This window comes from Triturus cristatus, chromosome 11 (assembly GCF_964204655.1).
Source record: "Triturus cristatus chromosome 11, aTriCri1.1, whole genome shotgun sequence".
Taxonomy (NCBI): domain Eukaryota; kingdom Metazoa; phylum Chordata; class Amphibia; order Caudata; family Salamandridae; genus Triturus; species Triturus cristatus.
Window position 1 is genome coordinate 533,448,353 of NC_140594.1, and position 27,210 is coordinate 533,475,562.

The following is a 27,210-nucleotide window of genomic DNA, read 5'->3' on the forward strand; positions in this document are numbered from 1 at the left end:
TTCTCCGCTTCAACTGTGGAGTATCCAGGTGGGGAGAAATCCACACACACAAGTATAGGGAGTGCAGAGTTGTAAAACTCAGCACATAGTTTGTGAATTCTGAGGAAAGTAGGAAACGTTAAAAATGTGGAAGTCTGAGCACTCCTGAATTTTTTACACAATAATCACTAAATTATAAATTTCACTCGAGAATGCGTGCAACTTAGTGGAAAGGTAGCCAACCTGATTACTAGAACAAATTCTTCTGGTGGAAAACCACCAGTATACTGGATGCACTGCTGACAATACTGTATATAAATTACACTTTGAACTACAAAAAAAGGATCACAATGTATTTATTATATTGAAACATTGTTTTTTTAATCTGTGATGTACTAATAACGAATCAGATATTTTACATTGTTCTAAACAGCAACTGTCTGAAGTGTAAATCATTACTCCATTGGTAAATAACACAGATTCTAATGTTTGATAATGAACACAAATATCCAATCAACAATTTAAAAATGCTTCAAGGTTGCCCAGCCATGCCCAATGCATTTCGGGATTGACAAAATCCCTTCCTCAGTGGCCACTGAAAAAATAAATGAAAAGACATGAAAAATTCATTGTGTAATTTGTCTACTGACAATAAACATTTTTAGATACATCGTCTATCAATGTACAGCGAGTGGTAGCAAAGTCCCTCTATACAAATTAACTAAGGCAATGCCGAAAATTTAGAGTGCGAAAGATTGTGACAACTCCTAGTGAAGTTCTGAAAATTAAGATAAACTGTGAACATGCCTTTAACACCCTCATACCACGTGCAAAAACAACACGAATTTTGTGAATCAACCGTGATGCCTAGTGATATAGATGACCAACCTATGCCAACTCAATGTTATACTCACTGAAGAGCTGTGACAACAGGCAAGCCTTGCTTGCGAATTCTGAAAAACGAGAGAAAAACAATTGCGCTGTGAAATGAAATATCGAATCTGTGAATCTGAATACCTCATGTTTAACTGTCACCAATCTGATAAGTGTGCTTAAAGAAGTTACCGTTAGTTAGTTGCGGACTACCGCGAGAGTTGAGGAAGCATCTAAAGAAGGACTCTAAAGCCCGGATTTAAAGTTGGTGCCAATGCTAACATGATATCACTAAAATATTAAAGAAAACTATTGAAATACTCAAGATAAAATGTAGGTGTGCTAGTGTATAACTCGCCAATTTGTAGTGGTGCTGAATAATTATCAATGTATAAATAGTATAACCGAGAAGAAGATGGAATGTGCACTGTTAGAATTTTGAACATCAGTGACAGTGTAAATCGGAAATTGCCATAAGTAGAACACGTGCTAGTGTAAAACTCGCCGATTAATAGAAGTGCAGAATGATTGTCTGTGTATCAATAGTGATGACTGAAAAGAAGATAGAATGTGCCCAGCTTGTGACCTCCATCAAAGACAGTGTGAATCGGAAATTGCCATAAGTAAAACGTATTCACAATCTGAACAAAGTGCATGATGAGCCTCATAGCGTTATCAATTGTATCATAAAAAACATTGCAATTCAATTTTATCATTGAGGCCACTTGGCATTAATGTCTGCAAACATTTTGTCCACCACACTTCTCTTTGAGCTGGAAATCTGGCATTATCTGCACCTAATTGGCATACTGGTATTCCAAGAATCATGTATCTCAATTGTGCGTTTGTGTGTTGATGTTCTATCCAATGTGACACGAAATGTGATTTGGTGCTTTTTGTACGTATAGTACTCTTATGTTCCTTAATCCGTACCTTAATTTTACGTGTAGTTTTCCCCACATAAAGGAGTCTGCAAGGACATTTTATGGTATATATTACATTACTGGAGTTACAATATCCGTTGTACCTCAGTGTGATTGGTTTCCCTGAGTGTGGATAATTAATGCTATTCCCTGTTATAACATTATTGCAATTAACGCAGTTAAGACATTTGTGCATCCCTGTGTACCTTATGTGTTCTGGGGCGTTAGACTCTGATAACATTTCCTTGATGTTTTTACTCCGTGTATATGCAAACAAAGGCTCTTCATGGAATAAACCATTGAAATCTGGCTCATGTTTCAACAATTCCCATCTTGATCTGATGATTTTTCTAATGGTGTATGATTTAGTTGAGAATTTAGACACAAAAACATGTCGGCTATGATTCGTTTTCAATTTGGTAACCAGTAACTCTTTGCGTTCTTGTGATTGTGTCTTTGCCAGTGCTATGTCCAATGTGTTTTGAGGATATCCACGCTGTTTGAATTTGACGCATTGTTCACCTAAAGCAGAATTACACAATGAATTTTTCACGTCTTTTCATTTATTTTTTCAGTGGCGCCTGAAGAAGGGATTTTGTCAATCCCGAAATGCATTGGGCATGGCTGGGCAACCTTGAGGCATTTTTAAATTGTTGATTGGATATTTGTGTTCATTATCAAACATTAGAATTTGTGTTATTTACCAATGGAGTAATGATTTACACTTCAGACAGTTGCTGTTTAGAACAATGTAAAATATCTGATTCGTTATTAGTACATCACAGATAAAAAAAACAATGTTTCAATAAAATGAATAAATTGTGATCCTTTTTTTGTAGTTCAAAGTGTAACTTATATACAGTATTGTCAGCAGTGCATCCAGTATACTGAAAGTAGGAAACGTGCCATCAAGTGTAAATTTACCTTTGCGAAGCATGCAGTTAATTGTTGTGCATTGAAAAGCATTATGACCCGGTTAACAATAATCATTTTTAAAACACAGGTCATCAAATTTTGGTTGAAAATATTCCAGCACTTAATTTTGTACCTAACATTTATTTTAGACACATTGATGGAGCGTAGATGTTATCATGCCTACCAATTCCTATCTAAGAAAATCAATTACACCACTTTTCACTGGATAAGACATGATAAACTATTAAGTCGACAAATATGACATCACATACTGCATCGTAAAAGCATGCATATTTTAAAAACACACAGATAAGATAATGTAAACAAAATGAGAAAAAACTAGAATTTCATGCCGATGCATTTACGTGTTATAAGAAAGATGAAAAATAAGTTAAAATGAACGCAGATATGCATAGTGGTACTAGAGAAATGCAGAAAGTGCTTTTTTTACACAGAGAGAACTGACATAGGATTATTATACTTTGAAATATATATGAAAATAATACATACACTAAAAATATTAAGTTGAAAGATATTTCTTGCTTAGTATTGTACTAATAATGGTTAGAAAATAAAAAAATGTAGTAGTGCTTAATACTGAGATATATTTCATGAAGATGATCATAACTGAATTAATGAAGGAAATTAAATGTGTTTGCAAACGTAAAATCTTTGAATGAATATTAACATGACAGGGAATCAGCTATTTTTCCATGTAGGCCTCAAAGCTTTCTCTTCCTTATGCTAATGTAAAATCATGTGAGACAGTCACTATAAAGTTTCACTTCTGTCCTAGCTAACAATGAACTCACTTCTCACCAGAAGCATCTGCGAATGAATTGTAGCAAATATTGTTGCAAACCCAGGGAAAAGCGCCTGGGAACGGACTGTGTATGAACAAGTAATAGTACCTCCTACTTCCGCCGAATTGACAAAATGCTAACTAAATGGAGCATAATACATTTTTAATAAAGCTTGCAAAAAGGATTACTTAATTCATCCGGATTGGTATGATTTACTGATCACCCCATGGTGGCCCACCGTGTATGACCAATAAAACCCCATGAACTGATGGATTTGATACATTAAGGGGTGTAAACCTGGAACATTTAGAGTATAATTGCCCCATCTGAGGAGGAGACGGTGGCAGGCTGTCATTCATCTTTCCTGCCTGGCATGCTGTTGGACAAATTCATGATCTCTATTATCTCTTCTATATTTATTTTCATTCTGTCTGGGTGGAGTAGACTTTATTGAACTGAACTTCATTTCAAACTATGACCCAAATCCTGTGCTTTACAGGCTGGCAAAGGAGCGCAGGAAATAACCTTTTGGCTGAAGGGTTAATCTGACTCCTGCTGTGATATGCGGTGCTGCAGTTTAGACTTGAACTGATATGCCTGAGGACCGAGCTTGAAGCAAACTGCCTTGCTTTGGTTTGCATGATTCATAACTGAACCTGTATTTCTCCTATGCCCCCAGTATGCTGAAACATGCTGTTAAAAATGATCTATGCTAAACTGTGTGATTACTTCAATTAACAAATTTGTTATATAATCTGATGTTGAAAGGCATTTCCTGATCTGTCTATGCAATTTGAGGCATTAGATAAATGTATTTTCTGAACTATTCTAATCAATCCTGTCTCATTCTTCTGGTCATATCTATCATCTAAAAGAGTCTATATGTGTGGCTAAAGAAGATTTTTTCATAGGTGTTGAGAAGATTATGGTCTCAGTAACAATTATCTATTCCAGGGCCTCATAGGATAATTATTTACATCTTCTGAGTATTCTAGTCCCTATAAGCTCAACAGAAAGATCAGTCAGAGGGCCCAAGTCTTGGTAATGGTGGGATAAAACTAAAGTTTTATTATGATTACGATGTGTTAAGAAATGGGCTTAGTGGTATCAGGGTTATTGCGACTAATATGAAAAATATAGTGAACCCTTCCGCAGCAACAACATTGAAGCAAAACGTTTTCAGAAAGATATTTTCCATGCCAAAGTCTTTCCCTGCAGAGATGTTACAATTTCACTAGAATCACTTAAAATGTATTTTGAAAACTTGGGAATTAGTTTTATATTGGGGTTAGTAAACAGTGAGACAAATTCCAGAACCAGATTATGGGGTCTATTAGGATGGCGGTCGGAAAATCCCTCTGACCGCCATGGTAGCGGGAAAACACCGCCCGCTAGGACCGCGGCATAACCTACGGTCCAATTAGTATGCATCGCAGTCGAAATCCAACCGCGGCGGTACGATCACGGCATTTAACATTGCGGCAGTTGTGCTGCCAGCAGCATCGCCGCGATGTCCAAAAAAGCATGTCCAGCATATCCCTGCACTGCGTGGCAAGCACTGCACACTGCCTGCCACCTGGTACAGGGACATGTAGGGGGTACCATGGATACCCCCCCAGTGCACCCACACCCCACCAAACACATTGGGGGCCCGCAATGGGCCCCCAGAGACATTATATGCATGCCTTTCCATGCCGGTTCCACCGCCGCAGAGAGGCTGGCTATTGCAGGCATCATAATCATGCTGGCGGAGCCTGACCCTGTACCGGCCCCATTTTAGCGGTCCAGCTCCACACGCCAGGCAAGCGCGTGGACTGCTACCGGCAGAAAAGTGGCGGGCGGTAAATCTCACCACCGCGGTCGTCACCGCCATGCTAATGGGACCTGCGGTTTTCTGGGTTGCGATCGCGGGCCGATGACCGCCGCCGGCCCAGCGGTTGCCACCGCCGGCCTGGCGGCGGGCACCCGACCGCCATCCTAATAGACCCCTATGTCTTAGAGCACCAATTAAGCCAGAAAAGCAATTCAATTTACAAATGAAAGGTTTCATAAATAACATGTTAGATGAGCATGGAGTAATTAACAAATGCAATGCATGGATATATATTGTTCAGTTTATTGAGAGAAAGAAACAAAGAAATTTCACTAAAAACTTTGTATGTGAGGGATAAAGTGTCTACTAGTGAAAATAAAATGTTTTAATAAAGTACATAGTAAATTAATACCTTTTAATTATTTGTTCTATATGCTTTCCTCAAAAAATTGCAGAAGAATTATTTTAATTGTCATGGGGTAATTGCTGTCTCGGCCTAGGGTAATAGAACATGGCTGGTGGGAATTCTTTGTGACTGTAGATTCAAAGCAACTAGCAAGATCACTTCTTCTTACTGCTTTGTACTATCTTTCTGAATGAACAAACTGTTGGTCAGTGACTAAAGCATTTTTAGTTTTATTTATGTGTTATATTGTTCAGGTTTCTATTGCTGTAAGAATTTTATCACATCAAGATTGTATCAAATAGTTTTGTTTTATGATGTGTGTCTTGCTTATTTAGGCAAATTGTCTAAATAAGCTTACATTTGCTCATTTAAAATGAAACAATCTTTTGTTTGTTATTGTTCTTTCTGAATGCATAACACTTAATACAACAGTAAATTCTAACTCGAAGGAGACTCCAAAGTGTCAGTTGTTATTAGTTGTAAGTCTTCGGGAGAGTATGGACCATTTTGTCATAGAGATAGCTATTGCTTGTATAAGCAAATATGGGGGTAGCATAATGTCCTTGGTCAATGGTCATTAATTGATTGAATGTTAATTAAGGGCCATTGTTTCTTTAAATTATTGGAGATCTGCTTGTATACAATGATGCATACCATTCCATCATTTTTGGTCATAGTATAGTCTCAAGGGAAGGCTCCCTGTGGTTATTATAAGCTTTCCTCTTTGATTGTTTTAGAAATGTCTTAAGATTCTGTCCTGCAGACAGTTTCTCACTAAGCATTAGTCTCTCTTATATGTTTGCACATTAGTACAGAGTCTCCTAACTTTCGGATACTCTACATGGAGGGATATCTTTAATTTTTTCCAGACGATCCCTGCAGCATTCTATGAAAGAGTTCTTGTATTTACTTTGGTTACCACAAAGTTATCTCTGATACCTATTAGCAAATCTAGGAAAACTATTTTGTCCTATGTCATGGTGAATTTACACACCGATTCTTTCTTTAAAGCCACCTGCATAAGTCCCTTGTACACTCTTTGGTGCCTTCCCAGATAATCAGGCCATTGTCAAGTTAGCAACACCAGAATTGTATCTGGTTTTAAAAAGGGTTGTCACCACTGAAGATCACTGTGTATTATACATGTTTATTAGGCTAGGGACAAAGGTAGCCTCCATTAAAGTCCCAATGATCTTTTGGTGCAGTTGCCCCTCATTCTCAAAACAATTCCTAGCAAGTGTTTACCTGGCACATTTCATTTGAATCAAAGATACTGGGGCACTGCATGGCCTTTCTGTATCTCATATTATTGCCTCAAGTTTCCAAAGAGGCTGACAGGCAAATTAATGATTGAAGAGGGTTGACTCAAATCCCAATCTCTCTCTCTTTACTTCTTGTATTGAAACAAACAAGAAGGTCTTTTGGGGGGAGCAGATGTTACTGGCACTCTTTCTTAACTTGTTGGTGCTCTCTATATACTGATATCCTCTTTTATGTATACTTTATATTGTCAGATAACTGTCTTTTAGAAAGCTCTTGAGAATATAGATTCAGGCGCACAGTTTATAGAATGAATAGTCTTCAATCAAAGATTCCTATTTTTATGCTGCAAGTTTTTTATTGATGTTTTTTAATTCACAGATTTTGTGATAAACATTTAGTCCCAGAATTACTAATATTTCATGCAATGCAGTGTAGCAAAGGAATTTGGTGCACTACATTGCATGAAAGAGAGAGAGCAGAACTGCACCATATTTACAAATATGCACTTTGGACTGCCTAGTGCCAAGGCAGGCACCCTTGTGCCATGGTGCTAGGGTGCCTGCCTAAATATCAGGATAGTTTTCATGAAGGTACAACTACCTTGCTGTACAAAGGCTATCCCTCGCTGTATGTGTGCTGCAGTAAATATGGGCTTACGTCAAAATACATGGGTGTATGAACAGGAACACACATGCTCCCCCCATGTAATGTCTTTCTGATTCAAGGTGATGCAAGGCAGTGCTGTGTGCTACGATGAGTTTATTTTTTCTTTTCTTTTACAAAGATACACAAATTGGGCTTTGCTTTGCTTCCAAAATAGATTTTGCATTGGTGCTGTGCCAAAAAAGTGACTTAACCCTAACACATAATCTTAGTATATTTGGGCCTAAATGTGTTTCACTAGTTTTATTACGCAGAAGGAAACGCCCCCTTTTTTAACCTATGCAGTACTAAGAAGCCGGAAAGGATTAGGAGGCAACTGGTGCATGATATAAGTCAGCGACATAGACAGAATCTACATTGAAATAGGAGCAAGTAAATACCAGTCAAAAGTTTACACTGTGGGACCTTAAAGGACAAAAAGGTTTCTGTTTAGGTTTCAATCATGTGCACAAATGCAGTGTTCCTGTTTTTTTGTCCTGCATCATGGCTTTCATAGTATACAGGCATACTTTTCTCTGAATATAGAAAACTCTCAATGACGACTGTGTGTAGAAACCCAAAAGTCGACTTGATATGTACAGTAAGGGCTCCGCCATTTTATTTAAGTTGTCCATCAAGACTGAATGGCATCAAAAATATCCTGAGTTCAATGGGATTCCATGATCAGATATTCTCCTTCTTGCAGGTAATCAATTAATTTCATACACAAAAAAGATGCCGCTCTAGCCAGCCTGCTCAAATATCTCTTAATTATTCGATCTAAAATTTTACTCCTGGTCTGCAGGGGTTGCTAGAAAAAATATTGAGATAATTATGATAAAAATGGTGGCAGAGAACTGGAAAAAGAGCGAGAGACTGCCCGTTGAAAAGTAGGAGAACACAATGGCGTGTAAGACCTGCAGTTAGGGTGTTCCATTTTATCTTTTGTGCCTGTTTGAGAATATACTGCTTCAAAAGGCACCATCAAAATTCTAACAATGAAACCCTTAGCCCTGAAAACTGTGGTTGAGTTCATTCAAAGGTTGCTTACCTATAATCTGTGGTAAAGAGTAGCCCTCTAGGTCAAGCAGTACAGTTCCTGATTGTAGGCAGGTGCGAAGTTCAAAAAGGCTGTGCAGCGATAATGTTGACACATGTGGCTTACTCCACCTCTCACCGCCTTCTTCCACTTTTTCTTCAAACTTTATCCACCTGAAAAAAGTCATACATTTGTGTGTTTTAATTGGCATAATAAATTGTGAGATTTTATAATATTTAACGTTTAGCACTTGGAATAAAAAACTGAAGGTCTTAAACAACCATGTAAGTTTTTTTGCTATGCTGATTTCTATTTTTTCCAAAGATCATCTGGGGACAAAATAAACAAAGACTGCATTACATTTACTGTTTTTATCAGCATTATTCTATTCTGTGAGCTGTAATTTAATGTATTTATCAGCAGCAAATTTCATAATACTTGATGTCATCTCCATATTTCAGGAGATAATGTATTTTTCTTGTTTTTTCCTAAGTGCCACTCAACACCAAATTCAGGTAGTGCTGAATTACCATTGGCTTCTTGATGGTAGGAATGGTCATAGTTTTTATGTGATATAATCGTGCATGAATTATGATAGGTTCGGTAATCTGAAGGACATAGGTTGGTGGTCATTAGGGATCTTGATTGCTTCAAAGCTGTACTATGAGTACACAGCTGCTTGGTTATTCCAAGGTACACATGGGTATCTCAGTCCACACCTCAGGTTTTACCCATGACTTGGCTCCATTGTGGGACTGTGACTGACATCTTTTGAAGGGCTCAAACTGATGACCTGAGCAGGCAAGATTTGTGTCAAAATATCCTCAAAGAGGAGCAGTTTGACCTTACTTGCCCATTCCTCTTGGAGTGGGCATAGATGGCTGCAGGGGAGGGCATGAGGAGCATGGGCATCATGTAGGGGTCGCCAGGGGTCATAGCTGCGATCCCAAGCTTGCCACTTGCGACCCTAGAACTTACTTTGTGACCCTTGGCCTCTGAGGCTGCAAAGGAAGCAACAGAAATCGAGTAACAGGCATTTTCATTCCTCTCCCGTTATAGGCACAGCTTCTGAAGGCAGCTGGGCAGAGAGTAAAATTGAAACATTTACATTTTTCAACTTGTCAGAACAGCTAAGTTGTTGCTTAGCAACACCTTTGGAGGCTTCCAGCCTCCACCAAGCAAGAGTCTGCTTGCCCTGCAGGCGGTGTGTGGATTTTGGTGCACTTCTAAACTGGCTGCTTCCCAGTGTTGCTGGACCCCAGCTTTCTTTCTGGTTTGAAGAATTAAGCATTTTTTCAACCTACCAGGAATCGCAGCATGGCAGTCTTAGTAAGTGGTTTCATTTGACTTTTTGTTTAATTTGTTTCAGATTTGCAAACCAGTGTATGATTATGTTCTTCCTACAGCGTTGCATATCTGCCAAGATGGGTCGGACTGGGAACCCAAGCCACCCTGCCAAATTATATCAGACCAGCCGCCGTACAGTGCATTGCGAGCGATCCTGACCACTGCAAGGGGGTTTTGGGGGGTTCTCACCCAAGAAAATTTAGGAACAAATGGAAAAAATGGAGTATTCCACAGCACATTTTTCAGAATATATTCGATTGTATTACCTTTTAAAACATAGTAAATGATGACCTTACAGTGCACCAGGATACAACAATCTTTTTGGAGACTCTTTAATGATTCCTACACTATCACCATCCAACAATGCCTCTCATCTCTCCATAGTCCCTCTCTCACAAGTATTTCATTAGTTTTATAGTGCCTCATAGCATTGTAGGGTGTCTGAGCACTATACATCACACGCATACAGAGACAATGAGCCATATGAGTGTAAATCAGCGTAAAGACAATGTTACATAACACAAATGGGACTACTGGGGTAGGATTCACATGTCATCCATAATGGTAGGCATTTTTTAAGAGTGGGGAAGGACAAACTCAGGATTTAGAATGCAACACAGTGGTTAGGGTTGGCTTTACTAAGAAGAATTTATCTCTAGTCAAGCACACCCTTTATAGAAACATTGCGATAATGAAAGACTGGCAATAAACATGACTTTCTAACTTGTGCCATGCACTTTGCAAGCAGCTCTTTGATTGCAGTTCATAGCTCACTGGGCTAGATTACGATTGTAAATTACGAACTGCACTTTAACAAAGTGATCTCTGTGACAAAAGCAGTAAGCCACTGAGCTACGCAAATGTGAAATGAATGGCACATGTTCTTTGCAGCAGGCATATTAACCTTTTGCGCTACCTTAGAAGAGTCAAAACTGCCACTAGACAGAACTCCAATCTCTCTCCAGCAGGTTCATTAATCACCAGAGTTATCTTGACACTTTTATTGTTGCCTATGCAGTGCTAAATATTGAAGGATTTCTTCAGCGGGTGCTTTAAAAACTGCTGCACTGCTAAGAAATCGGCCCCCAATAACAAAACCCACCCCCAGTAACAAAAACTGCCCCCCAGCCTTCCATACTCCTGGGGAAATGCCTGATGCCCGGTATGCCCTGTCTGGCCATGCTGCCAAGTAATCTGTTAGCTTGATTGTGTATGTGTGTGGGATTTCAATCCCTTATTTATGACCCTTTAGCCCCAAATATGAGTTGCTTGGTACTGTTAGAGCACAAACTCTGCATCTGTAAATTCGGGTATCTTGTGGTAATACCTCACCAGTACAATGCAATTCTGAGTTAGACCCCTTGGAATAGAGAATAATTGTGCACACCCGAAATCACAGGGCAGAATTCTGCACAGTATTTCCTACTCAGAGAGGTGTAAAACACACATTTAGCACCTGCTCTGAGCAGTCGGTAAATATTTGCAGGGGCTTCAGTGTGGGATGATAAGGTGATGGGAAGAGTAATAGGGAAAAAGAAGATGTTGGCTTGTGGGAGACCTTTACATTCTTCTTTCACACTTTGCTTCAGAGTGAGGCTGGGCTGAGAAATAGGTCCAGACTGCAATGCAGTCCTTTCCTAATGTGATTTTACCTGCAGAATTTCCCACCTGGTAAAATACGGTCTGATGTCCCTGCATGTTGTATATCCCGGTGGAGGAACAACAGACTACTCATAATTTGTGGTAAAGACACATGTGTGGTAAAGGCTTGTGTTGTAAAGGCTATTTGTGGTAAAGGCATTGCGTGGAAATGGATGCTCGATAAAGACATGTGTCATACAACCATTAGAGAATGTTTGAGGTAGGTAGGATGGTGTGGGATGTATAGCAGATGATTAGAGAGAGGGCGAATCAAGAGATAGTTACAATTAGTTGTTGAGGATAAAAGTGAAGATTGTATGGGAGCAAACCGAGAGAACTCAAGACTACTGGTCTAACAGTGCAAATTTGAGAGATGAAGTTGCGAGAAAGAGGCAAATTCTGAGCCCAAATTAGGGCGAAGTGTGTGCAGAGAAAGGAGAAAGAAGAGAGAAAACCCCTCTGATAAAGAGGTGAGAAAATAAAAGGGTGATATGATGTGAATTTGTGTACACAGTAATGAGAATTGGTAGTGGGAGGAAACAGGTAATACAACTGTTAGAATAAGAGAGCGAGAGTTGTTAATAGTGTGGTTAAGAGGTGAACTGAGAGAGGAGAACACATCATATGGTGAAATAGAAAAATTGTTAAAGTGACGAGTATGACATAAAAAAGTGAAGGTTAGAAGAAGATGGGGAAGTGCAGTTTAAAGTGCAGTGTTCACATACATTTTCTAAAAATCCATAGGCTCTGAAAGGGCACTAATTACACTTTCAAATCCTTTGTTGGTGTGCCAAGCCAATGAAACCCGACCCTGTGTGCTATGGATGCCCACATATGTCATAAATTAGCTCCATTCTGCCAGTGCTAGCATTTAGTTATAGGTGCCTGCATATGCCATGGGTGCCCCAATATGCCGGTGCCAGACTTTTTCCCTTTATGCCATCCACATACCACAAGTGATCCTCATGTCAAAAATGACCCCAGCATGAGAGAGCAGCATTTTGTCATGGGCACCCCCTTCTCATATGTCAGGTTGTCCTCCTTTATAGCAAGAATTTCATTGAATGTATTAGCATTTTTCCATGGGTGTCCCAAATCCAAGAATTACCTGTAGTGTGCCTTTACCAGTATTTTAACATTGGTGTCCATTATGACAACAATTACTTTTAGTATGTTTATGCTAGTATTTTAAGCAAAAATTACAAATTATGGGTGTAATGCTGAACAATACAAGCATTCACCCCAGTCACAAAGATCTGGGTTTAATCCAGCTTTTTTTTTGCTCACCACACCACCCCAGTTTGGACCAAGCCAAATGCAAATCAGTCTGGGCCCTGCTCCTCATGGGAACAGTCCAGCCCGATCTGCCAATCTGCTGTGTTTTCTGTGTATGCCATGGTTTGGGTGTTAGCTACACCCTCAGACAAACCTTGAGGGTAGAAGATTTGTACTGTGATAATCCTTGTTGGGCCTTCTTAAGATTGTTGTATTTTGTTTTGCTGAATCAAATTGTGTATGTATATGTATTAATATGGCTATATTCCCGGGGTTGCCTTGTGAAAATGTGAGTGCTCTATATAGTGGACCCGAGGTGGTTATGGTGACAAGCTAACACAAGCTGTAGGCCTGATTGGTTGACTAGTAGAGGTTATTACTGACAGAAGAGGTCAAATCAGTGTTTTATGAAAAGTTGTAGCAAAGGCAGCAGGTCAGGCTTATCCACTGTGAAAAGCAGTTGTTAAAGCAACTAGGCATTTAAGGGTGGATGGTTATTACACTATCGTAAAGGCTGCCTCGTGGGAAAGCTTAAGAGCAATAAACCCGGCCTTAGTCGATAATGGTGCTAAGCAAAGGATACAGGCTAAAGGGCCGATTGTTTCACAGCAAGAGTTGGATTGACTGTAATTATACTGTGTCCAAGGGTGTAGTCAGATGTTGTGCTACTTTGAATCTCAAAGATTGCCACATAAGGCAAGGATTTTGGTGTTGATAACCAATCTGACAAAACCCTTGTGGTTGAAAATGTGGAATATGATAATCCTTGTTAGATCCTTTTGTCAGAAATGCAAGAGTGCTCCTACAATGCAATAGTGTTGATCCCTTGTAGTGACTGCCTGCTGCAATTTTTAATTTTTTTTATTTCCAGCATACCATTTTGGCAGCCGCATGTTTTTTTCTACATTCATTCTTCTTACTCATTTTGTAAATGCAGAGAATGAGTCAGTGGATGGATGAATGAATACATGAGTGAAGAATGGCTGTCAAAGTTCATGTATGATAACTTACTGAATGCCTAAATTTATCTGTGACGGGAGAGGCACTTTCGAGCTATTAGCCTGACATATTGGCATTGCCAATGCTTGTTTGCTAATGTGGTGTAATATCTCTACCCTGTAAATGTCTCTCTGTGCCTCACTGAATTGCTCTTTTATGTTTATTTTTGTTTTCCTTTTCTTTTGTATGCCATGTAAATTATTCCCCATACACCCCATGATTTTGCTTTTATCTCTTGTGTCGACTTCTATGCAAGCTCTGTTACTTATATACTTTGTAGGGCTCTGTGATACTCTGTTTAACCCTATTTGCACTATAAACATCCATAAACATAAATAAATGAAGAATGTCACCCAAGATAATAGCTGCAGTTTCTCTGCCCTCACAAGTGTAGAAGGTTTATGAAGCTACACTTCTACATTTCTTTAACGGAGACATTACATGCTTGACATGAGGCTCTTTCCAATGAATGGGTGTTTTATTATAACTAAGAGCATGTTGAGATGGCTGATTGTCTTTTATAGCACTGTTAGAAATACGATAGCATTAAAAGGTTACCCCTGAAGACATTAAACATGTTTCCCACACTCAGAATTCTGGAAGGCAGAAACCAAACCATAATGTTGTATTGTTAGCATTCAGGAAGCGTTTTTATACGAATGGCTTACAAGAAATGAAGGCGCGCAGTTTTGTAGACAGAAACAATCATGAATGCTGCCTTTGTAGTACTGAATTTTAAAATGTTATTTTATTTTTCCATGGACCAATGGCATATGTATTTACCTACTTTTCTGTAATAATGTAAGACATATTAGCAAAACACAAAACTCTGTTGTATAACAGCACACTTTAAATTGGTGGGACTTCTGGTTAGTCAGAACTACTTGAAAGACAAAAGAAATGTGTAGTAAGACTTTGCAAAAAGGACACATTTCTCGAACCCATGTCCCTCTTTTAAAATTTGGAGCTGCCTGTGGCAAGGCGACTGAACAGGTCTTGGTCCTCAGTGGACTGCCCCCTCACCGAATCCTATGGTTGAAGTTTAGTGTGTGCTCCTATAATGCAATAGTGTTGATTCTTAGCAGTGGGGGAACTAATGCCAATGGTAGGATGTAGGGGCTGATTTAGAGTTTGGTGGAGAGGATTCTCCATTGCAACAGTGACGCAGTACCCTCTCCTCAGAAATGAAGTTCCGCTACCTGATTTACAGATGAGAGGACCTTAAGTATACAATGAATATTGTGCGTGCACAGCTAGAATTATCTGAAAAAGGTTACCAAATATACCGTGCTCCCTGGGTATCACTCTCTGAACCAGAGTGTATCGATTAATAAACTAAGGTGCATCCCCATAAACGTGGGGTGTGTCCCCTGGGCACCGGCCAACAGCCCTTGTGTAAGGCTCCAAACGTTCAATGAAAACAATAATCCAAAAGTTCCAAATCAATATCAAGTTGGATTGTTCCTTCACAACACAATGACTTCACAGGGAAAATGAAACTCCATTTCCCAAAATGCATCAATCGTAAATCACACATCGCAAACTTCACATATCCCAATGCATTTCGGCCGGCATGGCCTTCGTCTGGGAACAATCTGTAAATGTAGAAGGACACATTTCAATATACAAGAACCGCAGGGTTATGGTGGTAGTGTGCCCGTGAAAGGTAAATGGTGAAATACAACAAGTAAACACGCGTGAGCTGTAAAGGACGTGTACACCACGTGAAATCTGGGTGAATGAGACATTAAGGGCTGTGAAAACTCATCATTGATAAGTAACACGGATGCCCCATGACGTAGGGTACTTAAAAAGTGGAATGAACTGAATGAAAATTCCCTTAAAGGGCTGTGATAATCAAATAACAAGTCACGAGTGAACATGATAAACCGAAAAAAGGAAATAGATAAATGTGATAAACAAATAACACCACCTAAAGTGGCAGTCGAGTCATGCTCGGATAACACAGTCACTTACTCGTGAAGCTGAATACACGTGAGTAAAGGTCATAGCGGGAATGGCGCATCCGCTCAGTAAATTAGAAGTGCCCCGTGCTTTGGTTTAAATGCCATGAATGGCAACTCATGGAGGTGAAAATAGGACCTAGAAGTGCGCGGGACATACCCCACGTATATCAGCAACAAAGACTACTCCGTCTCCACCAGCTGACATGTTTTCAACCACCCGTAGTTTAGAGTGGGCAGTCAAATGTCCAGTTTTCACTGACTGTCACTGCCGGGTAAAACCGGAGAGTAAGGGGCAGTGAAAACTGCCAAATGACCTCCACACCTTGGGAGACAACTTCAATGGTGTGGGGGTCATTCGTTTTTGTATTTTCAAAAACAAAATCCGGGCTTGAGATTTTGTTTTTGACAATGCAAAAAAATGTAACAAATTTTCTGGATGGTACTGTCACATTCACTGAGCCATCTGTCAAACTTTTCATACATTGAAAGGAACTGCAGGGTCCATGCAATTGTTAGGAGTTCTCCGTTGGGCAAGGAGACATCTCTAAATTTGGTTCACGGAGGTCCCGCAATATTGCAGGTGTACAGTACTCCAGGATACCAGTGGTTTAATCTCTGTCTGCCTAACTCGGGCCTGCAGTCATTTCACCTTTCTGTAGCTGTAAAGGTAGTATAGCAAGTGCAAGGTCACTCACTGAGCTGATAAAATATACCCTGTATTGAGATCTCACATAACAAAGATATTTATTGTAAAATCTTTTACAAAGTCCCACCAAGTGGGGAAGTGAAAAGGGCTGCTTGACTGTGCAGCCCCTTGTATTTTGACAACTTTGAAACTAAAACAAAGATAATTCCTGATTTAGGGACCAGATATTAATAATAGTGAGCACTAATCATGTTTTTGTTCCCCTTTCTCCTTGGGTAGAGTCTTCAACAAGACATAGCGATAAAAAGGAAATGGAGGCTCTGTCCTTAGCAGTGTAAAAATCATTGCCATGTCTGAATCTGACTCTGATTCTGGGTGGTGGCTCCACCTTTCCTATATTTAGCACATGTGCAGGGTCCACACAGATTTAGTGAAAAAGGGGAAGGTGAGTCCTAATCAGGGAAATCCAGAAAAACAGATTAGGGTCAGCTCTTGAGTCTGTCTGAGGATGAATAATTAGAAATGGTGCCAGATTTGGCTCCTCTATATATAGAGAGCAAAAAACACCCATACCTTCCTCCTCAGAAGGTATCTGAAAAGACATTCTTTTAACTAATCAGACTTAAACTGCCCCTTCCATCCGCTCTCTCACATATACAAAATATAAAAATTAGGGATTGGAGCATTCCCTCTAATCACACTTGCAGTCACCACAGACACACTCAGATGCACCATCAATTAAATCAATCAGCATGCATCTTCCAGTTGTGAAATATAAATTTTCATTAGGTAACCTGTATTCTGCTTCAGCCATGTTTTTCTACCCATGCTAACAAATGCATAAAGAAAGTGCCAGTTTCTGACGTTTTGAGACTCTTTTTTACATCTTTGATCCCAAGATGAGAAAATATTGATTTGCTTGCTCGGCTGAAATTTTCAAATTTTTGTTGCAATCTTAAGGTCTTATTCCTGGCTACATGTTTCCTTTAGCTGAATCCATCATGTGTTCCCCATTGCAGAACCACTTATGTAAAACTATAAATGTGTGCCTCGTATTTGCTTACCGTGCAGGCTCCATTCCAGTTTTCCGGTCGACACTCTTGCCGGCTGGACATATAAATGACAGGTTCTTAATTTTCTTTCATTAACTTTCTCCATCAGACTATGAACTGGGGTGTGGTCAGAGATTCTTAACATATTAATGGGTGTCCCTCTATATAGTAACCGTGAACACAAAATATTAAAGGTAAGTTTATGTTTTGACAGCAATATTGAAGTTTAATATATAGTTTTATTATATGGTTTTAATGTATTGTTTTATATTTTATTTAATTACTGTTGTTATTGTGTAATTTATTTATAATACCTTTCAAATTATACTAATATATATTTATCAGGTTATTGGATTCATAGTGGCACTGGGTGTGTAGTGTTTTTAAAATTATACATTTATTATTTTCAATTGAATAATTAGATATCCTGTTTTGGTAATTTGTTGTCTACAATTTTGATACATTTTTAATTGTTTACTAAGGTGTAGTTTTGGGTTCTTGAAGTAACACATATTTGAATTGATAACAATTGAATATTATTATTATGCAAATTTTCTCATTTTTATCAATATGTTAAAATATTTCCAATTCATAGTTATATTTTTAATTAATAAAACTATTTACATATATTCCTTTTTCGTTATTATTAATTTATATATTTTTACGGCTAGTGTTCTGGATCAAGGTTTGGGTGCATATTTTTATTACTATACCTTAATTTAGTTAATAATTCTGAGTTTAATCCAATATTTTATAGTTCAAATCTTTTCATTGTAGTTTTATATTTTAAAGAAAAAGTAATATCACCAGTCTAATGTAGACACAGAATAGGGGCTTCGCAGAGCCCATGATTGGTTAAAGTGCATACCAGCGAAACATTATAAAAGAAACAACAGTCCCTCCCCCTCCCCGTCCCCCATTCACCAATATGCTTGCCTTAGAGTATATAATGGTTCACACTGTTTTATTGCGTCTCAGAGGTTGCAGGTTTAAGTGTGTCAGGCAGACGCAACAGACATAAGTATCTGGGGCATGTAAGTTCCGGGAAATCCTGTGAAAGTAAGGTCTGAAAGGGAGGCCAAGTCTCGTGAAATATCGAGCCCTGTCCCGCCAAAGTAAGTGTTATTTTCTCCATTCCTAGGATATGCCACAGCTTTCTGACGCATCCTGAGCATGTAGGGCAGTGTGGGGTGCCCCAGTGTGCCAAAATATTCTGTATAGCTGATCCTAGCGTTACTCCCTATTATCCGACCCCTCTTTGATTTCAATGGGTAGGACAGCTGATCAGGGACCCCCAACAGTACGTGTGCAGGGAATCTCAATAATTGGGTGTCTAAGTGCTTGTCTATCTTATCTAACACTTGAGTCCAATACTACTGAAGTTGAGGACATTCCCACAGTATGTGAATCAAGGTTCCCTGTGCGCCTCAGTTCCTCCAGCATTCTGCGCTCGAGGAGGGTTTAACCTTATGTTCTCTCGCTGGTGTATAGTACCAGTACGTTGCTACCTTAATGAGTATATCAGTTGGTGCCATGTTAGTGGCCGTGTGGCAGTATCTATAACATATTCCCTCCCATTCCTTATTGCTGAGTGCTCTCACCAAGTCTTTTTCCCATCTATATCCTCCTGAGTTGTATGTGTGTTTGCATATGTGTGTTTGCATCGCTCATTCAGAATTTTGCACAGATCCGAGATCAGTTTCTTATCCGAGGTCTTGGACAATAACCATCTTTCGTACTGGGTGAGGTGACGTTGCTCTGCTACTTTATTTGGGGGCTGTAATATCCAATGCCTGAGCTTTAAATAGCGCAATTGCTCTGTCTCGGGAATACCGAAATCTGCCTTAACCTGCTGGAAAGACAAAACTCCTTCCATGTCAAAAAAGTGACCGATGGCTCTGCACGTGCAATGTCATTCAGTGAAATGGGACTCCCCCACCCCTGGCTCAAACTCTGGGTTGTCGAATAAGGGAGTCAGCGGGGAGGGGAATGATGTTAAGTTATGCTTCACACTAGTTTGATCCCACACCGCCATAGTTGTGTGTGTTATTGAGGAGAGATACTCCTTGGTCTATGTGATTTCCTCAGGAAGGGAATCCTCATCAAAGACGTTCCGGCCACCGCCCTGTCCTGGAAAAGGAAGTGTTTTTCAGACTCTGAACAATTCCATTCTACTAAATATCTCAGCTGCGCTGCTTGAAAATACAGTTGGCGATTCGGTATTGCTAATCCGCCCTCACTAGGGGGTAGGTAGCTAAGGGTCTTGTTCATCCTCGGTTTCCTGCTGTGCCATATGAAGTGTGAAATTGCTGCCTGTAACCTCTGGATTGCACCTGGGTGTGGCTGAAGGGGAAGAGTCTGGAACAGGTATAATATCTTAGGAAGAGTCACCATTTTAATGGATGCCTCTCTGTCCAACCATGAAATCTGGTTGTGTTTCCATCTCTAAATATACACTCGGATTTGTTTATGTATAGTGTTGTAATTAGCTATGACCGAGGCTGGTGTGGTTGGTGCTATCTGGACTCCTAAATAAGTGATTGTATTGTGTGACCACTGCACTGAGTATTGTGTCTTAAACTGTTCCACCATTTGCTGTGGAAGGGAAAGGTTCAGAGCGAAAGATTTCTCTACATTTACTTTAAACCTGGAGGCCTTGCCAAAGGAATTCAGCTCCCCAAGAAAGGCGCCCATAGATATGACAGGGTTGTTAAGAGTCACCAACACGTCATCTGCATGCAGGCTAATGGAATGCTCATATCCCCCAAATGGTACCCCAGAAATATTTGGGTGGGATCTCACCTTTTGCTCCAGTGGTTCCATGTATAATCTGAATAACAGGGGTGATAAGGGACAGCCCTGTCTCGTTCCCTGAACTATTTGAAGCGGGCCAATGTGTACCCATTCACCCTTATAGGCCGCCCCCGACTCAGAAGGCCCCACTTCCTGCTCTTCTGTTGACTGGCCTCGGAGCCGAAAACGCACCTCTCTGGAGTTGACGATCTGCTCCCGATGGGCTCCTGCATCAGTCGTGGGACACCGCCCGTAGATATCTCCAAGGGAGGCTGCCGACTTGCGCTCTGTTCTATGCGCCACTTGGGTTGGGCGAGCCCTTCCTCCTGGCTCCTTCCTGGTTCCGGGCCTCAACTCGACCCAGCAGATCCCCTTGGATCTTTACATCCAGTTGCTGCTGGCCATTATCGCCTCGCTTGGTCCGGCTTTGTGTGTAGCACAGGGCTTCCCTCCCACGCTATGCCATCTTTGTAGGCCGACCACAACTCAAGCGGCCACACTCGCTACCCTGGCTGCCCTGGTGTTACATGGCTTCACCGCACTTCACCTGGCCCAAGGACTTGCCCCCTGTGAGTTCCTGCCGCAATCAGGGGGCACTGCTCGTGGATGGCTTCAGGGACGGTTTTAGCCGCATGCACTCCCTTGTGCGCCGCTTGGGCCGAGCCGATCTCCTCTCCGGGCTCCGTCTTCAATCCGAACCACAACTCAGTCTGGAAGCATCAATCGGGGCCTAGCTCTTTTTCTGTGAAGCCCCCTGGCTGGCGGGGGCTTCCACCGCATCTTCCCCCCCGCAATTCAGGTTCTAAACCCCGATGATGCTGCTGTTACACCGGCGGCAGGCGGGAGCAACAATTCAGAGCATCCTACCTCGCCGCCATCTTGGCCAAGAACCCCCCCCCCCCCAACATATTTTAAATGTTTGAGTATGTTATTCAATGTTGGTTTTTTATGTATGTGCGGCAATCTGGGAATTAAGTGGGCATTGTCTTTCTTTTAGAATATCATTAAGTTATAACTGAATACAAATTTAAATGTTTCACCAGAAAGATTTTACTTTTTTTCTTGTATGTTTGTGTGTTATTTTGGGGGTAGGTGAAGAATATTGTTTATTTTAATCATTATATGTTTATTAAAATGAAACATCATTTTGTACAATTCTGATAAACTCAATATTTTTAAATTTTATTTCAATTGTTTAATTTTGTATATATTTAGGTATGTTTATTGATTTAGTTTTTACATGTTGTAGTTGAAGCCCTCAATGTATCACTTTCCCTAATATTTGTTAAAGCTGATTTAGAATATTAAATCTGATTCTATCCCCAATATAGCAATTACCCCAATTTTTGTGACACTGTAGTTACAATATTAAATCTGACCTCCTCAATGTATACATTTTCCCCAATATTTCTTAGACCGCAATTAGAATGATAAATTTGACCTCCATCCCAATATGTATGCAATTGTTCGCGTGTTTCGGCTGGCATTAGAATAGTAAATTGTAACTATTCCAATGTATGCACTTTCTTTTAAGTTTGTTAGATAGGATTTATAATAATAAATTTGACCCATTCAATGCATGCACTTTCCCCAGGGTTTTGTTAGACTGGAGTTCTAATAGTACGCCTGACCTCTTCACACACCTCAATGTATACATCTTCTCCAATCATTGTTAGATTTGAGTCAGATTATAAAATCTGATCCCCTTAATGTATGCATTTACCTAAATATTTTTAGACTGGAGTTAGAATATTAAATCTAATTCCCCCAAATGCATGTACTTTTTCCATAATTTATTAGACTGGAGTTAGAATAGAAGGTCTGATCCTTCCAATGTCTGCAACTTCCCTAATGTTGAAGAGCTGCCCCCCTCTATGTATGCACTTTTCCAAATGTTTGTTAGATGGAATTAAGAATAGTATATGTTAACCCTCCAATGTGTGCATTTTTTCCAAAATTTGTAAGGTTTTAGGAAGAATACTGTATTTGAACAGTAAGTGCCCGATTCACAGAACTAACTTAAGACGAAATCCTAAACTTACTACCATTTTGGTATTCACAGAAGGCACTTACTCTTTTCGGTATTCACAGAAGTTAGGAGTCCTAACCTTAGGACTCCTAAATGCCTTCTGAGAATACCGAAAGTCTTAAAATTTGTATTTTTCTCAGTTTAGTAGTAGTATAGTTAGGACTCCTAACTTTAGGACTCCTAAATGCCTTCTGTGAATATCGAAAGTCTTAAAATTAGGATTTTTCTCAATTTAATAGTAGTAAAGTTAGGTCTCCTCACTTTGGTATTCACAGAGGTTAGGAGTCTGAACTTTAGGACTCCTAAATGCCTTCTGTGAATACCAAAAGCCTTAAAAATAGGATTTTTCTCAGTTTAGTAGTAGAAAAGTTAGGAGTCCTAACTTTAGGACTCCTAAACTGAGAAAATCCAAATTTTAAGGCTTTCGGTATTCACAGAAGGCATTTAGGAGTCCTAAAGTTCAGACTCCTAACCTCTGTGAATACCAAAGTGAGTACGCGCCTTCTGTGAATATGAAAATGGTAGTAAGTTTAGGATTTTGTCTTAAGTTAGTTCTGTGAATCGGGCCCTAATTGTTTATTTATTGTTTATGACCATTTTTGAATGGTGTTAAGTGACTGCATAATGTTTTATCCTGGAATTATATTAAAGATACTTTGAGTGCATTTTAATTAAGGCTCTCAGTTTTCCATTTTTACTGATTTTTACAGATACATGCAGACAGAAAACATTGTGTTTCCTTTCTGTATTTATTTTCAAAAGAGGAAAAATACAGAATTTGTGCTTCTTGTGGGTGAATTTCCATGCTGTCTTTTGTGATCTCTAGGAGAACAGCGGAGGAGATAGACAGCATGGGAAGTTAAAAAACAGGTTGAGAGTTTCCTAACTGCCTGCATATGTTAACACTTATTTTTAATATAATGGTGATATTTACCAGTGGGTGTAATGTTTTGCTATATTTGGCTGCTTAATTTGCTAAAATATGACAGGCAGCAAAGTATTGTTACATGTTTTTCAGTTAAATAAATGTGAAAATATACCATTTTATCACTTTATGTATTCTCAAAACACAAAATAAATGTGGATAAATGCCAATAAGATGGCTCAAAAATAAATATGGATAAACACAGACAGAAATGTTAAAAATATAAATACCTTTTCCGCCCACTGCACAAGCTTACATTGAGAAATGGAGGTTTGCGACTGCGCTATGGGCAGTCGCATCAAAATACTGCGGTCGTAACTGCCGACCTATCGTAATTTATCGTGTAATATTACGTGTTCGTTTTCAAATTAATTCAGAGTTAATAAATGAATGTGTATCTACTTTTTTATATTAATTTTATTGAAAAGAATAACTAATATGTTCAATGTTATTAATGATAATTAAAATTACATGTATATACACACTTACTATTATAATGTCCATGATTTAGACCAAAATATGTTTGCCTTTATCTTTTTGTGACTGGTTCTTTTTTCATACTTCTTTTGTGTCAAAGTATTTTTGTGGTCGATATTTCATTTTGTAACCCACATATAAAAAAGATGATTCGACCTTTAATATTCAATCTAATTCGTACGGAACAGACATCCTGAGCTCAAACGTTCCCTGCAGAAACTGTTGGTTACAATTTTATGAAGCGTTTGGTAATTTGATGTCAACCATGCATATGAGGAAAACTTGTAAAAAGTCCATGTCAGTTGACATTTTGCCATTCCTACTCACCAAAAAGTGGAATGTAAACCTATTTTTATATTACTTTCAGTGGCTGCTCCTCCGCTAAGGTGGAGGAGCGTCACTCCACTGCTCAAGAGGAAAAACTAAATGATAATAAGGTATCGTTCTTATCATTTTAGTTTTAATATTGTAATCAGTGGCCCTTGGGGTGGGGCTGGTCAGAGCAGGGGGAGGAGTGGTTTGCACTCCCTAAGTGCGCAAGACTGCTTGGCCAGCCCTCTAGACGAGACAAACAGTCCAGAGCACTTTGCATCTTCCCTACCAGGCTGTAATACACAGCCTGCTGAGGAACATGCCCAGCCTCCCATTCCCCCGTCTGAGCGCCAAACCACAGCTTTCAGACCCATCACAGCGCTGCTTTGCAGTGTTGTGATTGGCTCAGGGGAGCCCAGGTGATTGCTGTTGTGGACCAGAGACAGGAAGAAGAGGACAGAGGAGAGGCGGCAGCTGGCCGTCCGGCTGACCTAGCGAGGAAAGTGTTTCTTTTTCTTTTTTCATCCCTACGCTCACCACCTGGGTCTGGTAGCAGCCGCTACTGGCACCTTCACTCTCTCAATCTATATAGCGTGAGTACAACAACCCATTTAAAAAAATGTAATGGTATAATAATACTTTAATCTAGATTACATTCTTACTCTTCTGGCCCTCACAGTACCCTGCCTGAAAATATCTGATTAGGAGACAGACATCTGGCGAACAAGTGCATTATCTTCATTATGTCCAACATTTTAATTGTATAAAGTGTGTGCATTTAATACGATATATCGTTTTATACATGCAGAATTCATAAGTCTTATATTCAATGAAAAAGCCGCCAGATACATCCATCTTAGATGTACTGGCATTTTCACTGTTTCCTATACTGGGGTGAGATGCACAACTGGACACCTCTTTGTTCTCTATTATCTTAGACGAGAGCTCTGGTCTGTTAACCCCATTTTATTGCATGCTCTCCTTAGATTTCACATACCCTTACAAGCAGGTGATATGTCTCTAGTGTCTATTATTTCAGCATCAAAAAACAAATTAAGCAGGCTGACGCTCTGCAGTCTGTGACTGGTCTAGTACATCATGACTAGGCTGAACACTGAAATACTTTGGGAATTTATGACAAATGCTGCATACACATTTGCCAAATTATGCCGGTCACTGTTTAAATAATTTTTCAGCCACTGCCCTCTAAAATGATAACATGCGTATTTTTCATATCACTTAAAAATGGCACACCTACTGTGTGAACTGCTATAAACAAGTAAATAATGTAAGAAACAAGTAGTAATCGTACCCTATCACTGGATTTTGCTATTCAGCAACGGGGCGTCCTGGCACTTGTACTCATACCGCTGTGGAACCCTTCCTGGCTTTCCCTGTGAAATGTCCACTCCTGGGCACCCCCAAAGTGAAGCCAGACATCCCCAGCGCTGCTGGGGCCGTTGTGGAGATTAAGCAAGCTATTGCCCAGAGTTGCAGAGTGAGACCCATGATTAGAGTAGGCACCGAGGGGAGAATTATCAGGTCCGAGGAAATTGAGTCCAAGACCTGCTGAGGTGGGAATTGAACCCTGGTCCCGGGCCAGATCGCTGCATCAGGGTCTGTCGCTCTAACCATTGAGCCACACTTCTCCACGTTGAGCCACACTTCTCCACATGATCTAAAACATGATCACCACCTTGTAAATAATTGGCATTCAGATGAAGACGCTCCATTTACTTACTTCTAAGCTGCCATTGGAGGTCTCCATTTGTTTAAATTACCACATGCAAACTAAGATGGTGTCCCTTCTAAGCACTTTTGTCCCCTGATTTTTGCCCTTCTAGTGTTAGGTATAAACTAGAAGTACCCACAATGAAAGAGAATGAAAAGCAAACTACAGAGACAGGTGAGTCTTCCAACATTCTAATGGGTTATTGTTGTTGTCATAAACAAGTGGTTTAGATTAGGGGAATGTTGAGGATTGGGAATAGTGTTTTTATAAGGAGTATGTTTACGTTTAGAAGTAATCTGATGTTTAAGGTTAAGGTGAGAGAAAGGGATTGGGCCTAGGAAAAGGGCTATTATAGCAGTTAGGTTTAGGAGAAGGTGGAGGTGGAGGGTTATTGTGAGGGTTAGTGAAAGGAACAAGGTAATGGGTAGGATTAGGGTTCTGGTTAGACATAAGGATTAGGGGCTAGAAAAATATTTTACAAAAGTGTTTAGGGTTAGTTTATGGGTTGCTGGTTAGTGCGCATTTGGGAAAAAAGATGCTAAATATTGTTGCCCCATTGCTATGGGAGGTAAGGTAACGATAATTAGAAAAACAGTTGTGTGTGGAAACCCTTGAGATGGCAGCATTATCTTTAACCCTGGGGTCACTCAATTTATCATATTTGATGCATTAGGGACAGGACCCCCCTCTATTATAATACTCATACGTTTTTTTAATCCTACCAGGGCATTATGGCCTTTGGTAGTCCAGGAGTCGTTTTAGATTTAATGATGAGAAGAACCTGACCATTACACCACAAGATCATTTCAGATATCCACCATGACCCTAACCCCCCCCCCCTTGATTGAACCTCAAATTGACAGTACCCAACATACTTTTTCAAAATGTCCTCAATGACTTCCTCAACACTCACAAGGCCACCACCAACACAGACAACATTCTCGTGAGAAATTGTGGTATTGGTTGAATGGGGTTTTAACCCTATTCAAACACCAGGCACAATTCCTATCAGGGTGAACCACAAAAGTCACCAAATTAACCTGTGCTTAACTAGCTTAGCACAGAAGCGGTCAGAGCTAACTTAGAGGCAATCAATCAGTCAGAATTTGATTAGTACAACACTGTCAGCGATGGGGGTATCTGGGAACTGAGAAAGTCATGTCTCCGTTGAAAAGCCAGGTCTTGAGTCCCTTACTAAAGTCCGCCAGGGAGGGTGCTGTTCCGAGGGGCAGGTTGCTCCAGGTCTTGGTGTTGATGTAGGAGAATGAAAGGCCACCACAGCGGCTGTGACGGATGTGGGGGAGGGGGTGCGAGGGCTAGAGAGGAGGAGCGCAGGTGTCTGTAGGTTGATGAAAGTTC

General features: G+C 39.9%; 1 protein-coding gene across 4 annotated transcripts in view; it reads right to left on the reverse strand.

Annotated features, from left to right (window-relative positions):
- SLC4A5 (solute carrier family 4 member 5) overlaps positions 1-27,210 on the reverse strand; it is a 753,917-nt gene that overhangs the window by 473,340 nt on the left and 253,367 nt on the right. For all 4 annotated transcript variants that reach the window (XM_085633456.1, XM_085633454.1, XM_085633455.1 and 1 more), the window contains one exon: positions 8,669-8,829. In XM_085633456.1, coding sequence (XP_085489582.1) covers positions 8,669-8,829 — 161 coding nt within the window. The remainder of the gene's footprint in view (positions 1-8,668; positions 8,830-27,210) is intronic.